We start from the raw sequence: 16,576 nt of genomic DNA, 5'->3' as shown, positions 1-16,576 counted from the left end.
CTACTTGAACTGGTATGCTTTCGAACGGCTAGGTGGGCAGGAGCTGGGACAGAGCAACGGGAGCTCACTCTGTCATGCGGATTCGAACCACTGACCTTCTGGTCGGTAGGCCCAAGAGGTTCAGTGGTTTAGACCACAGCGCCACCCACGTCCTACGACAAATACTACACCCTTGTCTTAGGCCTGGTAGCAGCAGCTTCTACTACTACTAATTCATGGAACTCAGTCAAATGTTTAGCAGCAAAAATAATAAGATTTCCAAAGATACTTCAGTCCTCTCAATAAGAATGCAAAGGATTATTTTTTATCCCCCCCTCAAAAACTCAAAGCCACACATTATTACCTTGTCCTATTTTATACTTCTCCTCAAAGGAAACCCCACCCAAACTTTTTCTAAGCAGAGAAAACATGTGACTTGATCTGATTGCTTTAAATTCAGTTCCACGTCAAATGTGTCTACTGCCATCTCTAGTCATGAGGCCTTTCCAGCACAGCTGGAAAGTGAGGATTGGAGGAGTGAGGATTGCTTCAAAAATGTCGCAACATGGCATTGGGAGTATGCTTGTTCCCTGAGCAGTTTTGCTGTTTGCTTTTTATTTCACTGCATTTTTGTGTAAGTAAGCAGCTCTGGACACAAAGTGAGTCTCTTGTTTGTAAGAAAAATATATTTTTTACTTACATCATTTTTGTTCAATTTGTGGGGACATTGGAAGGACTTAAATTATTATTTTTGAATGTGATGGTCAATCCTATAGCAGTTTAGCCTCATTCAGACAAAAGTTGCTGTTTTCTGGTCTTCATGTTTTCTGGATCTTTTCTGTCAGTGAAAGTTTTAGAAAAGCATCTCTCCTTGCTTGACTTCCAATTATGCAATTTTAAGTTAGGGTTGTGCATATGTGTGTGTGTTTGTGTGCAGTTTTTCTATTTTTAAAAGAAAATTGTAGGTAGTTAAGACTTACTTCAATTACATTTTTTAAAAAATCCATACTGGTCACTTGCGTGAACCCCAGTTAAAGGCTAATAGCTTTGACCAGAAATCTTTTGCTTTGCTTTGAAACAGAATTCTTTGCCATCTTTGAAATTGCAATTGCTTTGAAGCAGGGATATTTTTAAAGGGCAAAGGCTGACAGGACAGAGCATGCACAAATCATTACCCCTGCAGAGTCAGTGCCATAGCCCACAATTATGTGAATTTGCAAAAGGCAGCTATTCTCTCTCTTTTTGTAAATAAGAGCAAAAGCCAAGTAGCATTTTCATTTTCCATCCAGATGTCAATTGCATGTGCAAGGGATTAGGGACAAAACTCAACGACCTTTCAAAAAACAGCACAGAGGACATCAATGCAAGCAATGACGAGTTCAGAAACATATTAAACTTGGTTTAAGCAATACGATAGAAGTGTATAAAAGTATTCATGGCATGGATAGTGGACAGAGAAAAGCCCCCCCTTATTATTATTAATAGAATTATTATTATTATTCAAATTTGTATACTGCCCATCATCTGAAGAAAACAGGGTGGTTCACAACAGATAAATACAAAATGAGAAAACAAAATATATAACAAAACGAACCGAAAAACCCTCCCACATTTAAAAGGTCATAGAAGGTTTAACTAGCTAAAGGCTGGTTACAGAGGAACACTTTGCCTAGCGCCTAAAGATATGTAATGAAGGCGCCAGGCGAGCCTCCCTGGGGAGAGCATTCCACAAATGGGGAGCCACAGCATAAAAGGCCTGTTCTTGTGTTGCCACCCCCTGGACCTCTTGTGGAGGGAGCACATGAAGAAGGGCTTCATATGATGGTCACATGGTCCGGGTTGGTTCATATGGGGAGAGGCAGTCCTTGAGAACTTGGAGATATCAAATTAAGCTGAATGCTGGAAGATTCAGAGTAGACCAAAGAAAATGTTTCTTCAAACAGTAAAACTATGGGATTCGCTCCTGCCAAAAATAGCGAGGGCCACCAACTTGGATGAATTCATAGAAGATATGACTATGCTCCATCTCCACTGTCAGAGGCAGTATAGTTCTGATGTCTGTTGCTCTCAGCATGCTGCTGAGCTCAGATTCTGTTTGCAGGCTTCCCATAGGCATCTTGGTGAGAACAGGATGCTGGATCAGATGGCCACTGGCCTGATCCACGAGGCTCTTCTTATGTTCTAATGTCCTCTGCCACTATGCCCCAGTCATGGAGGATGGGCCTATGGATTGGTTTTAGCCATGAAGGCTAAATGATCAAAGGCAACTTACCTCTGAACAGCATTTAAAAACAAGAGACTGCAAAAATTAAAAAGGAGACTGTTAGGATATAGTTCCGTCCCACCGTAAAAGGAACAGGCATGACTGTTGTGTGTCACATACCTGTTTACTTCCAGCACAGGCTTGCTGGGAACTTCCATTTTGTATATTGCTTTTGCTATATTGCTTTTTTTTTTTTTTTTTTTGCTTGGACACGAAGGGAAGCAGACACGTATTTTCCTTTGTTCCTGAACTATGCTGAATAAATGCCTGTAAATAATGCTTATACATGTCTCTGTCCACCACTTCCGTTGTGAAGATTTGTTCACTCTGCTGGTAAGAGCGTGCTCAGCTTCTGAATGTTTTGGAGGCTCAAGTCGCTGATTAATGCTGTTCCAGAAACCAGAGTTTGCCTGGCTGCTGGCCGGTGGCTAGAGCCAGCTGGGGGCCTACCAAATGCCCCTGTCTCCCCGGACGCATCCCAGCAGAGACAAGCTCTGCATGCAAGCTCACATATATGTGTTTATATAAAAGTACATATTTGCAAAAGTTCATTATGGTACATTAGGTTAGTCAGACAAATGACCAAGACAAGTGTACTTTACAAAAGGATAGCCTTTAGCATTCTGGACAAACCCATATGCTTCCCCTCCTTTTCAGTCTCCAAAAGGTGATCAAAATAACGGCGTGTCTAGGAGGCTGAGGGGAATAATACATTTGCACTAAATGACAAAAAAAAAAAGTCCACATGCAAGATTTGCTACCCATGAAGCAGAGAGACTGTGCCCTCTCCTATGTGGTGCTGTTAAAAGTAACACCTTTCTGTTCCCAGTTTTATATTTGTGAACATGTGAAACGAAATGTATGCTATGTCCCTTCAAGTTTTCTACTTTATCTGGATATTATACCCTCTTAACATGCTTCGCCACACCACTCCCAGTACTTCTATGTCCTTTCTAGGGAGTTCATATCTAGGGATAACAGCATCCAATTGATTCTCCCCATTTCCTCAGTTTTTATTATATCCACACTCTTATTTACAACCATGAATTTTCGGCTTCGGAGTACTTGAATTCAGTGCTTCAAGAAGCCCATCTTGTCTCAGAGGCTTCTAGCATTCGCATATAAACTCCACAGGCAATGGTCCACTAAAATTTCACTATGATCCTGAGGAGCAGCATTGATTTGATCTCTCTGTTCAGATTTGGTGGCTACTGCACTGATCTATCATATAGTAATATGCACATCATGCCCTCATGAATGCTCACTGGGGGTGGGGAGGACAGAGGAAATACCTTTTGGTGTGGAAATGTAGACTGAACCATTGCAGTTTCAAAGCTGTGTGTTCCCTTCAGCTGGGTTTTCTCCCACAACGCTTTCAAGGCTTGTACAGAATTATTTTGCATGGACAAAGCTTCTGGGAACAAACTCTGCTGGGCAATATTGAAAAAAGAAAGCGTCATGAACAGTGTTTCCCCCCACAATCTGACAATTAATACAAAATACAGGTTAGTAAAGTTCTGACATGCAACCCAGTTAATTATTTGGTGACTTCCCAAAACTCTCAGAGTTGATAGCAAAAGAAACAATCCTAATAATTTCTGTAATCAGGGAGAGAGCAGTGGGACAATGGATAATTTAAACTTTTCCCCTTCTCATGTCTTTCTGAGGCTTAGGCTAAGGAAGCTGAGGGAGAGGCAGGCATGGCAACCCCGTCCTCAACACATTATAATTGATTCAAGTGACCTACACTATACAGGTACATAAAACCTGAATCTGAAAACCAGACTGTAACTGAAAGCAACAGGGTGATACTGTTATGCCCTGTCATTTTAAAAAAGATAAAAATTATAACTCCCAAGAAGTTACAAAATAAAGGGAAACCAATGTGGCACAGTGACTGCAGTGCAATTATTAACCCAATTTTTTTTTTAAAAATGTTTTCTTTTCCACTGTGTTTACCTTCAATCTTCTAAATTCAATATTGTTGATACATGGCTTACACCCATCTGTTATCATGTTTTCTTCAGTGCTGATTTTCATCTGTATTTAACTATTTCACCTTATTATTTTCCCCAAGACCAGGTTTTAACCTTATTCTTCAGTGAACTTGCTGGAGTATAGTAGCTTCATTCATCAATGGTGTCTTTGCTCCTTGCATTCCGCCCCCCCCCTTCAACATTCTTTCCCCATTAGCTCCTCCAATATACACTTCCTTTTAATATTCTTTATTTCCTTTATTTGATTCAATTAATTCTCTATTCTGTTCAGATTCACTCAGATGCTTCAGCCCTTACTTCAGTTTCTCTACTGATGTAGTTCCATATCCTTAACACTGATACCACAAGTTTCTCCTACCCTTGGCTTCCAAAATCCGCCTGGGGCAAGAAATATATTTTCTGATGTCTCAGAGACTGCTTCTGTGGGACCTTTGACAGAGTGCACACAATTATCTAAATAAACATTCAGTTTTTAGCCTCCGGCTAACTGTAAATAGATGAGACACTCAAAGGAAGCGTGCGACTTGAAAGTTTTGCTGAATCATTGCCATAGTACATAAATGCAAATGGAAATGTTCCAATGGGTTTTAAGCTACCTGCTGATTGGTGCTCTTGGGATTCATGCTAGTCCTGTTTCTTCAGCTTTGGCCAAGCATAATAGTCGTGCCACAGCTCAATAGCAGGATTTGTGAATGGCAGGAGTGTCAATTTGTGATTGACAGGAGTGTCAACAGTAGTGACGGGCAGGGGTAATTAAGGAGGAAGGAGAAGGCTGTGAAGAGCTTCCAAGAGGAAAAGAAGCTTTCGGTTTCTGTGCCCCATGCTTTCTAGATTCAGCTACCTGGTGAACAGGTCATGTTATTAAACACTGCACAACGTAAATAAATGCCAGCTATAACTTTGCGTGGCCAGGCAGAGACCCCCCCCCGACCCCAGGCAACCCCAAAGAGGAATAATGACTCATGACAACCTGTTATGGGATTAAAATTGGCCACAACTTTATTAAACTTTCAGATGTAGGGAGACCTTGGCTTTGGCATTGGGCGTTTATCTCTCCCAGCCCCCGTCCGGGGATCTGGGGAACAGCAGGGTTATCTAGACTGTATGGGGATTGGGCTGGCTCTGGAAAACGTATGTTTAAGCAGAGAGCCCGGCCCCCATTTTGCCGCAACGCAGGGGAGAGCACTGACAACCTAACGGCGTATGGCCAGTGATTCCCTTCCACACAACCCCTTTAACAGGGAACCCTGGGATTGCCGCCGCAGGGGGGGCCTGGGTCATTGCTTCATGCCCCCCCCCCCCAATTTAGGGAAGATAGACTAAAGGATTCAGCCCAAGGCCTGAAACCGCCAAAGTTGTGACATTTTGCTATGGGGAAGGCAAAACCTGCCAATGCAGGGAAATTCCTTCCCGGTCCTTCAACAGCAACCATCAATGACCATAGCAGCGCCTGCATCCCTGTAAAGAAGAGGTTAACCTGCAAAAGGAAGGCGTAAACTGAGGGAGGGCAGGGTGGGAGAAGCTCTGGAACCGACTGAGGACTCCCAGGTAAGTTCCACCCTCTATTGTGTGTGCAGGGCGGTCCTAACCCTACCTGGTCAACTCCCCTGGCAACATCCCCCCCAACTGGGATTAACTGTCTGAGGTTAGGCGGGAACCTCCAGGTATCCAGCTTGGGGAGGCGAAGCCGGGCTGAATTGCCGGGGATCGTGTAGGATTGAGGGGCTGCACACGACCCCACAAAAAGCAACCCCCCATTTGAGGTGGGGAGCGGTCATTATTGTGTGAGGACAGCCCCATGTCCGAGAAGACATCTTTATAGGGGTGCAATTTCAGTGGCAGAGAGGCAAATCAATTTGTTTGTATGGGTGAGTGGAAGAGATTCAAAGCAAGATTGTACAATATTCTCCTTGCTATATTGAAGATTTACGGCACAATCCTGTACTCGGAAGTAAGTCCCAATGGGTTCAGTGGAGTTTACATATTTCCCTTGCTGGGGATTAAGTACTATTGAACTTAACAGACCTTGCATCAGAGTGGGTATGTATATCACCACATTATAAATTGACGAAATGCAATGTATTTTTAAATCACTATATATATATGTGCTTCAGAGGAATATTGTGATCTGCAGTGGGGTGTTGGGGGGGGCGGGGGAGGACAACTCCGCCTCCTTCCTCTGGTGCCTTTGTGTCTTGATTATTTGTCTCTGAATTAGGATATGTAAGAATAAAATGAAATTTGACAGCACTGAAATTGGGTTGGGATTCCTGGACTAATGCGCAGACCGGCTCTCTTCCTGCACACTGCCTTTCCCTTCAGTGGGAATGGGATACTGATACTGATACTGAGCTGTGTTTTGCTTTTCATTTGCACTGCCTGTTATTCATACTGTATTTAGACTATTGTGTAGATAGGAGTCAAAATATGAGAGCTGGAATCATCACATGGTAAAAAGAAAATCCGTCAAGAACATTAACATTGTTTGAAATGGGCCACATTTTCCATATTATTACAACTTGCATGCAAAAGCAATTTAGTCGGTCTTTATCCTTTTCCAGCATGATTGCAAAATCGAGTAAAATGTTGCGAAATAATTAAAATAAAATAAAAACCCAAACCACCAGAAGCAGCATACAGTACAGTTAAAGCTAAAGGCATGTTAAATAGCATTATTAGCAGACGGAAAATCACAATAATGACAATCCTGGAAGTCTGAGGTAGACATAACACTGGTTCCCTGAAAAAGGTAGATTGCAAATCAATAACCTGCCCCCATTTCTGGTGCAATTCCCCATCCATTGCCCTGTTGGTATTAATGGTTTCATGCTAGACCAATGCCAACTGTGGTTAATACAAGGACCAAAGTTCCTTGCAAAACCCCAATTTGCAAGCCCTTTCCAAATTCTGCCTTACAAGGAAAGCATAGTTAGCAATGACCCCGGTTAGTATCAGGGCCCCAGTAAATGCAAACCCAGAATAATAATACTCACCTCACAACAACAGTGATAAGGGTCAACAGCATCTCCAAAGAGATAATAATTTAGACTTTAATTGGGGGTGGGGTGGGGGGAACCTTTAAATGATAAAAGTGCCACTGTTGATACGTACATATTGCACACACCTGTTGAAAGAGAAACATGATGTGGATCCAAAGCTGAGGCTGTTGACTGATGAGAGTAAAACTGGATTTACTGTACAGGCAGTAATGTCCTTTCAGGGGACAGCTGAAGAACAACTTTGCTACACAACTTCTGACGGTATCTGGGGAGGAAATACATGTTATTGCGTCAGCTGTTATTATTTAATGCAAACCTAAGCATGATTATTTTACACTTAAGGCTTGCACTCTTTGTTGATACCTAGTACTGTGGTGTTATGGCATGTTATAAAGTTCATCCCTACGGAGGGGTGTGGTAAGGTAACATCCGCCAACAAACTTGACAAATCCATAACAAACATTAGGGATGTGATTCTGAGCCCTGCACACACATACTTTTCATTCTTTACTATGACATTTCATTTGCATGTTAGAAGATGACCATACATGCAAGGACAAGTCCTTCTTATGGATAATAAATAAGAAGGCCATGTTCCTGTCTACATGGAACTCTGGATGCAACCCACTTTTTTGACGTACCACTTCATGGTTGGATACAAACTAAAAAGTCTTTTTACTTCATAATAAACACCAGCAGTTTCTCTCTCTGTCTGCGTTTTCTTAAGTGCATCTAAATTTCTGAGGCCATGAAGAAACAGATAGATCTCTCAGTGTGCTGTCACTTTGGCCCAAATGGACAAGCCAACGTATGCTCAGCTGTCTCCTCAGAATAGTGTTTGCAGAACGTCGTAGGTGGCAAACCATCACATTGTCAGTACTGAACACCTGAACAATTGCCTGGCAATGATACTACAATAGGAGGAGGAGACTGCCAGATTCTTTTATCTTCTGTTGCTGCAACGAGTATTAAGTCCAATGGTAGGCATATTTTAAGTACAGTGGTACCTTGGGTTAAGTACTTAATTTGTTCCGGAGGTCTGTTCTTAACCTGAAACTGTTCTTAACCTGAAGCACCACTTTAGCTAATGGGGCCTCTCGCTGCTGCTGCGCCACCGCCACGCGATTTCTGTTCTCATCCTGAAGCAAAGTTCTTAACCCGAGGTACTCTTTCTGGGTTAGAGGAGTCTGTCACCTGAAGAGTATGTAACCTGAAGCATCTGTAACCCGAGGTACTACTGTACTATACTATACTATACTATACTATACTATACTATACTATACTGTAAATTACTGTACAGTACTATACTGTAAATAGACTGTACTGTCTATACTGTAAATAGATCTCATGCCTTATATTTATATGCCTAGACCCCTTAACATTCAAATGAGTTGTACACGACACACTCGCTTCTTCGACAAGCGTGACTCTTTACCACCTGATGCTTTCTTAAATAAATAAATGAATCTGTATTCAGTTTGCATTCACAATCTTGCTTACTAAAGTATACTTGGTTAACCACTGTTCACTGTTGGTTATTGTTTAATCAGTGGGTTCCATGATTAAAAAGCTTCTTAATTTATGTTAACTAATAGGCTCTTTGAGGCCTAAAACACATCCTCCAGTTTAACCATAATTTGTAGCTTTACTTTAAAACATGCAGCTGTCATCGTAGTCTTTTTTTATTTTTAGTAATTGTTAATTGAAGAAGAATCTTCCATTTTGTCCTTGAACAGAACCACAGTGAGACACAGAAGATACGTATTTATGTGGCATCTATTTCGTGGCACTAGCCCAAACACAACGTTCATTCACATGAAACAAATCAGAAACCACAAGCCAGAATCTGCAAATTTCATTTCATTTAAAAAACAAACACACAAATGAAACATACATTTGGCAGTCTCTTATAGCTATCTTTTAACTCACATCTACTATATTCAGAAGTAATTTTCTTCCAAAAAAAAAAAAAAATGCAAGGACAAACTCATCCTCACCACAGTATCAAAGGGAGATCCACATGGGTCTGTGTGGCTGTGTTCAGACACCATGTTAAATTACAGTAGATTGGGTAGAGCTATCCCTTTGTTCAGTCCTGTCTGTCCGTTCCCCATTCCTGACTCTGGAGCAGACCACCCCACCAATAAATAGTAGAAGATAGTGTGCTAGAAAAACTGAGCCACAATGTGTTTAGCATGAAATATGTGGAGAAAGACCATCAGGTTTTTTTTATTAGCATTTTAAATAGTGGGTAGATCACAATGACCTAAGCACACAGGAAGCTGAGGTTTAATGCTTTTTGCCACAGCCTACTTACCGCTGAAAACCATCCCTCAAAAATGGCATTAGTCCCAGAGAAAAAGCTCCCACTGGTGCCAATGGGAGCACACACACACACCGGGGTCTGTGATAGCAGTGTGGTGACTGGTGAGAGTGATTTTTGTTGGGACCATGGTGGGTTGTGAAAGGGTTAAGTCTCCCCTTTCTGCATATTGTGGTCCTGATGAAAATTGCACCTCACCTACTATTATTATTATTGTTGTTGTTGTTGTTTTTTAAAAAATGATAGCTTCCTAATGAGATGTTTAAAATCACATATACCAGTTTGACCCCCCAAAACGTATCAAGTCTGAGCAACTTTGGACACTGCTGAATGGGAGAGGACGGATAAAATTCATCCTTTTTTCCTTTTCCCCCTGGAATTCCTGGAATTCTCTATATTGTCTGAAGGAGAACATTTTCTAGACTCTTGGGAAAGTTGTCCTTCCTGTTCCCCTGGCATTCCATAAGGTCCAAAGCCGTTCTCGATTATTCTGTAATGCTTTCTCCACTCTGGATTCTATTATTTCTATCAGTAACTTGGAGACTTAAGAAGCTCACATAGGAACAGCTACCCGCAAGATAACCAAATATGTATATGATTAAGGCCCACAAAATGTAATAGTTTCCCAGACTTTCCTCTACCACTTAAAAGTTAGACAGGAGATGCCAACCATAGCTTGCATTAAACTTCATTTGATGCTGTTTTGAAGCAGTAAAGTCAACAATCTATTCAAGATGGAGCTGCATATATGGCTGGAAAAAGTAAGGGAATAAAGTAAAATTAGATAGATAGATGGATGATTGATAGATAGATAGATAGATAGATAGATGATAGATAGATAGATAGATAGATGATAGATAGATAGATAGATAGATAGATAGATAGATAGATAGATAGAGATAGATAGATAGATAGATAGATAGATAGATAGATGATAGATGATAGATAGAATCAGTGCAGATTAAATGACCATTTAATTCTTTACATTCTTGAAAGCTCCAGTGAATCCCAGAATCTTGTCTTCTTTTAACAACAGTCTAATACTGTGGATTAAACCACAGAGCCTAGGACTTGCCGATCAGAAGGTCGGCGGTTCGAATCCCCGTGACGGGGTGAGCTCCTGTTGCTTAGTTCCTGCTCCTGCCAACCTAGCAGTTCGAAAGCGTGTCAAAGTGCAAGTAGATAAATAGGTACCGCTCCAGCAGGAAGGTAAACGGTGTTTCTGTATGCTGCTCTGGTTCGCCAGAAGTGGCTTATGCTGGCCACATGGCCCGGAAGCTGTACGCCGGCTCCCTTGGCCAATAAAGCGAGATGAGCGCCGCAACCCCAGAGTCGGTCACGACTAGACCTAATGGTCACAGGTCCCTGTACCTAAAACTAGCTTACCTAATTTGTTTTCTAGAATTTTTGCCCCTCATGTGCTAAGCTTTGCATGTTCAGGGATATAGTAAGGAGGGGTATTCAAGCATGTGATCCCCCAGGTGATGAATGGGGAAACTGAGGTCCTCCAGATGTTGTTGAACAACAGCTTTTTTTAAAAAAAAATAATTATTATTTACACGCCGCCCATCTGGCTGGGTTTCCATCAACATGGTCTGCTGACAATGCTGGCTTGGGACTTACTGGTGTTGAAGCTCATAATAATGAGGCAGGATGAGAACTATTTCATCCATTCATATTCATCAGCTTTCACTTTCTTCGAGTAACATCTCGGCTGACTCGTCTTTATGAATGTCCCAAGCTAAATTAGGCATTGAGGAAGATGGCTGTCATCTGTAAATGCAAGTGATTATACTATGCCTCTTCACCAAAGGCTCTGAATGACCAAAATATGCTTTCTGAAGTGGGCAAGAATTGAAGGCCATAGACATAAGCAGTGGGAACTGTAAGGTGCTGGGAATTATAGGTCTGTCAGGCATAAATGACAGTTCATAGAATTCTTCAGGGGAAGCTGTGTGCTTGAAGAAGAAGAAGAAGAAGAAGAAGAAGAAGAGGAGGAGGAGTTTGGATTTGATATCCCGCCTTTCACTCCCCTTGAGGAGTCTCAAAGCGGCTAACATTCTCCTTTCCCTTCCTCCCCCACAACAAACACTCTGTGAGGTGAGTGGGGCTGAGAGACTTCAGAGAAGTGTGACTAGCCCAAGGTCACCCAGCAGCTGTATGTAGAGGAGCGGAGACGCGAACCCGGTTCCCCAGATTACGAGACTACCGCTCTTAACCACCACACCACACTGGCTCTCGTATGGTATGCATACAGCTTTAATGTCCTTAACTGTTATGTACCTTTTTATTTTATTTGACCAAACTGCAGGAGGCAGTGGAAGACAGGAGTGCCTGGCGTGCTCTGGTCCATGGGGTCACGAAAAGTAGGACACGACTAAACAATAACAACCTTTTTATTGGGCTGTATGAATTTAATCTCGTCCCAGCAAAATGATCAACAAACAGTGGAAAGAGAACAGTAGCTGTATGCAAATAGAACTGAGATTAGCGTATTTGGGACCTGTGCTTTTCCACTTGTTTGTTAATGACCCAGAGTTTGGGGTAGGCACTGATCGCTGGCAAGATCGCCGGTGATACCAAATTGCTGAAGAAAAAGGAATTGTGGGGATCTCCAAACTTCCCATGCTGGCAAAGCAGTACAAGGGGAGGAGGCAGACACACAGACACTTGTAAACATGATATTGGCTATTATTACAGATTACTGATATACAGTATGGAAACTACCTTTGGAAATAGGTGGGACGTAAGAAATAATAAAAGCTGCAGGCATTGCGATAAGCATTTATCACAAGCCATACCCTAAGCAGTAGGAAATCTCTGCACAATAAAAGAGACCCATCACCCTGTGAAATATGGGGAATTTCTTTAAATCAACAACATATGGTGACCTTACATAGTATCCCTTTCTGTGTTTTCCTTGTGGCAGTACGCAAGACGATTATTCCGTTATTGTGAACACATTTGACCTTTGCAGGTTAACAAAGGAAGGTTAGAAAATGCATTCCATGAAAGACAAAAGAGAAAAGGCAGAGCTCTAAAGCTACAGGAAAATGGCTGCATGGATGAATTTAAAGTAACAGCCTGGATGAAGTGTGAATATTTCCCCTTGCTCAGACTGCTGCTTGCTCCTTATGTCATTGCTGGCATTTAGCTATCCACTTCTCTTGCATCAGATCTAAGCCTTGGCCCTTCTTTGGGATGGAAGACTCGCAATCAGAGACCAGGGAATGGTCCAACAGTATGAAGTGCCACTACCATTGTTAAGGCTTAGATGCGTCCCTGTTAGGATGGGAAGAGGGCCCTCATTTCATCTGCATTCATCTTCTTGGAGAAATAAAGGTGCAATACAGCTACTGCAATCCCTTATTTGACTTGTGCATTTTCAACCATATGCTGGTTGAAATTGTGCAAGCCAAGTCCCAGGCAAGGTGGGCAGCCCTTAAAAGCCCTTTTCACACCGGGTCCACTTGGGGTTTCCTGGCACAAAAAGAGCTTTCAGCTCACTGCCTTGCTTGCTGGTCAAAGCCCACTCACATGTTTGGGCATACGGTGGTACCTTGGTTCTCGAACAGCTTAGTTGTTGAACAAATCGGCTCCAGAACACTGCAAACCCAGAAGTAAGTGTTCCGGTTTGCGAACGTTTTGCAGAAGCTGAACATCTGACACGGCTTCCAATTGAGTGCAGGAAGCTTCTGCAGCCAATCAGAAGCCGCGCCTTGGTTTTCCAACAGTTTCAGGAGTCAACGGTTTCAGGAGTCGAACGGACTCCCGGAATGGATTTAGTTCAAGAACCAAGGTACCACTGTACTTAAGAGTTTCTGTGCACATGGGAAACTGATTCATTCTAAATCCACAATTTTCAGGAGCATAACACCAGTCTTTAGAACAGCTTTAAAACACTGCATAACAACCCAAAATGCACTGGAAAGCAGCAGCAGCAGCAGCAGCAGCAGCAGAAGAAGAAGAATGCTAATCTAGGTGGTAATCAGTAGTGCAAGAAGCCAATGTCCATCCGAGTGTAACTGCCTGAGAAGGCAAAACTTGCAGAGAAAAATGTCCGTAGCTTCTTGAAGGGCAAGACGGAAATTTCCATATAAAGGAATAAATTCATAAAACATGAAAATAATCACCTGGGACATGTATGATCATGAGGATTTATTCTCTCTATGTGTCCATATGAACAGTCCAAACAAGGATATGCAGATATACTTCAGGATTCAGACTATATCACAGGAAAAAGGCAGTAATAGGTGTAAAGTGCAGTGGCGTAGCGTGGGTTGTCAGCACCCGGGGCAAGGCAAGTAATTTGCGCCCCCTAACCTGTGGATTTGTGCCCCCTAACCCTTGGATTTGCGCCCCCTAACCCTAACCCCCAGATGTTGCACCCGGTGCGGCCGGCCCCCCCTGCACCCCCCACGCTACGCCACTGGTAAAGTGTAATGCTGAAACCAGCCCTTTAGTTCGTTTCACATTAGCTTAAAGTTTAATCAAAATGGCCAACAGCAAGCAACTTACGGTGCCTGTTTGGCAGTGACATAAAGATTCAGCTGATGGGGAAACTGCTTACATCAGTGTTTACTACCCACCCACCCACCCACACCCACTCCATTTCTGATCCATTCCAAACCACCTCACAGAAACAGAACCTCTGCTCCCTTCCCAAGGAGTTTCTAGCTCTGAAGTAAGATTTCCCTAGCAATTAAAGCAAACATTTTAGGTGATGTGGGAGTTCCATGATAGGAATTATCAACCTATATTTCTTTTATAGAAAGCAGCTATTGAGAAGAGCCCCGGTCAGGACTGTGGCATCAGGGGAAGAAGGTTTAACTCTTCCCCACATTGCACTTCCTCGCCCTCTGAAAATTATCCCCTGAAGCTGCTATCCGTACCCATTGGAAAAGGTAAGGCCATGCAGAGCTGTGACATCTGGCTAAATAATGCCCCCCTCCTAGTCATGAAAATGGGAGAAGGTCCTTAATTCTATTTCTGAGCAGCAGATTAGTGCCCCTCTTATAATACTGGCTGTGCTGCCATGGGTACTAAAGTGCAATTGGTAAAGGCAGCCTACATAGAAGAACCGGTTTGAGTGTTGGCATGTGAACTTTTCACAGTATGGGAACAGTACTTTTGGGTCTGGAGCTTAACATCAGATTTAAATAATAAGAGGCCAGCTAATTTTTTTATTTTTGGCATAGTGAAAACACAACTGATTTTCAGAAATGCTGCTCTGCGTCTCTGCAAGTTTGTGGTTGCATTGAGCTAGCAGAAGCCCATGTGTTCTCAATCATGCTTTGGCTCATGCCATGCTTAAATTTATCAAAAGGTTCCAGAAGCAAGCACTGCAGGGGAGCAGTGATCTTTCCCATCTATCCCATCATATGGTACTAATTATCTCACAGCACAGCATAAAACATAACACCAACCAAATTCAGACCAAGGGCAGTCTTGCCCTAGTTATCAAGGGGAATTCTGTCATACACTCCATCAAATATTTGCTGTTTAAGTTTATATCCTACAGAAAAAAAGCCAATGCAGAGCTTAAGACAAAACTTTACAACTGTCCTACCAATTTGCTTTCCCCCAATCTAACATAAAATGCACAATAACTCATCAAAACTACTTATGAAAACTATGCAGCATTGAAATATAATATGATAATTTATGCGACGGAATGCGAGCTATCACGGACACTGATGGGAATTACATTTCAGCTGGTCACTTCAGTTGTAGGGCTTTCTAAAAGTTTTCATTCCTATGTTCAAGTGTCAGCTGGAAGTGGGAACCAGCTCCAAAGAAAACCCCCAAAGCCCTATTCAGGCAATCAGTATCTGTGGGTACCAAACAAATGAAACATCTTTTTGGAATGTGTGGGGCTAGCTCTCATGACAATCACAAATATGCCGGTCACGTCTCCCAGCCCATGCAATAATAGTCTTGTATGAGAATAGGGTTTCTGACACAGTCAGGAAGCCTGTTTGACTAGGGCTCTTATTTACATGTTTGAAACCCTACATGCACAGAAGCACCCATTCAGGCTAACATAATTCATGTGTCAGCCAGTGGCCTGGCTGGCAATTGTGCTGTTGTCATGAGGATGAGGCTAGACAACATACAGGATCCTTCATGTGGTCAGAACCAAATGTCTGAATGAAGCTATCTTTGCTATCATACTAGCTCAATAGAAGGCTCTTAGGGCAGAATCTTTTATGTGTAAAGCCCATAAAAACAGGCTAATGTCAATCAGATAATAGGTGGACATCTAAGGCCACTGCTTAAAATTAGCTGTGACTTTAGCAATACATTTCCCACTTGTGTCCTGTCTTACATGCTGTTGATCATAAGGTCACAATATTGATTGCATTGATCTCATGTGTGCGGGCAACCTGGGAATGATCTCAAAATATGTCAAAGTAATCAATTTCTGTAAGATCAAACAGGAAAAAGAAAAATATCCTGTTCTACTAGATATATACAGAAATAGAACCAGCTGGAAATCCCAGCCAACAAAGTCCAACTAGATTTAATAAACGAACTGGTCCTCCAGGAAATTATAAACCAGTAAGCCTAGCTTTGTAGTAAGCAAAATTCCTGAAATGCAGATAAGAAGGAAGATCACAAGACATCTGGAGAAATATAAGCTGATGAAAACTACCCCTCCTTGTTTTGTTTTTAAATTAAAAGAGAAACAGGTGGAAAAGATGGTAATTTTTTGAAAGTAAGGAAGAAAGATGAAATATTGTGGTTGTCAGTGCATCGGATCTAGAAGCTATTTCATATATAAATATTAAATAAGTGATCTTGGATGGAATTAAACAAGATGTAAAGCAGGTTCTTTATTAAATTTAACAGATCAATTTTTTTTATGGTTTGGATCTTGTTTCTTCCCCCTCTGAAATACCTAAGCACTAAACTTGAGCTCCAAGTTATGCAGCCCAATCGTAGAACTACTTCTGCTTACTGAGTGCCCTGGGACTTACTCCTAGCTAAGCATGTATAGGATTGCAGCCTCATA

The 16,576-nt window shown here is 42.0% G+C and overlaps 1 protein-coding gene across 15 annotated transcripts in view; it reads right to left on the bottom strand.

The window, feature by feature from the left end:
- VEPH1 (ventricular zone expressed PH domain containing 1) overlaps nucleotides 1-16,576 on the bottom strand; it is a 159,253-nt gene that overhangs the window by 31,467 nt on the left and 111,210 nt on the right. For 13 of the 15 annotated variants that reach the window (XM_081007892.1, XM_081007887.1, XM_081007886.1 and 10 more), the window contains 2 exons: nucleotides 7,364-7,503; nucleotides 3,535-3,669 (listed from right to left, as the gene is read on the bottom strand). In XM_081007892.1, coding sequence (XP_080864018.1) covers nucleotides 3,535-3,669; nucleotides 7,364-7,503 — 275 coding nt within the window. Of the gene's footprint in view, nucleotides 1-2,038; nucleotides 2,279-3,534; nucleotides 3,670-7,350; nucleotides 7,504-16,576 lie in introns of those variants that run through there. The other 2 variants (XM_081007882.1, XM_081007883.1) reach the window with 2 other exon arrangements.

The sequence above is a fragment of the Podarcis pityusensis genome (genome assembly GCF_964106645.2).
Source record: "Podarcis pityusensis genome assembly, chromosome: 5".
NCBI classification, from domain to species: Eukaryota; Metazoa; Chordata; class Lepidosauria; order Squamata; family Lacertidae; genus Podarcis; species Podarcis pityusensis.
The sequence above is the reverse complement of the archived record's forward strand: the minus strand, read 5'-3'. Positions and strand labels throughout refer to the sequence as shown.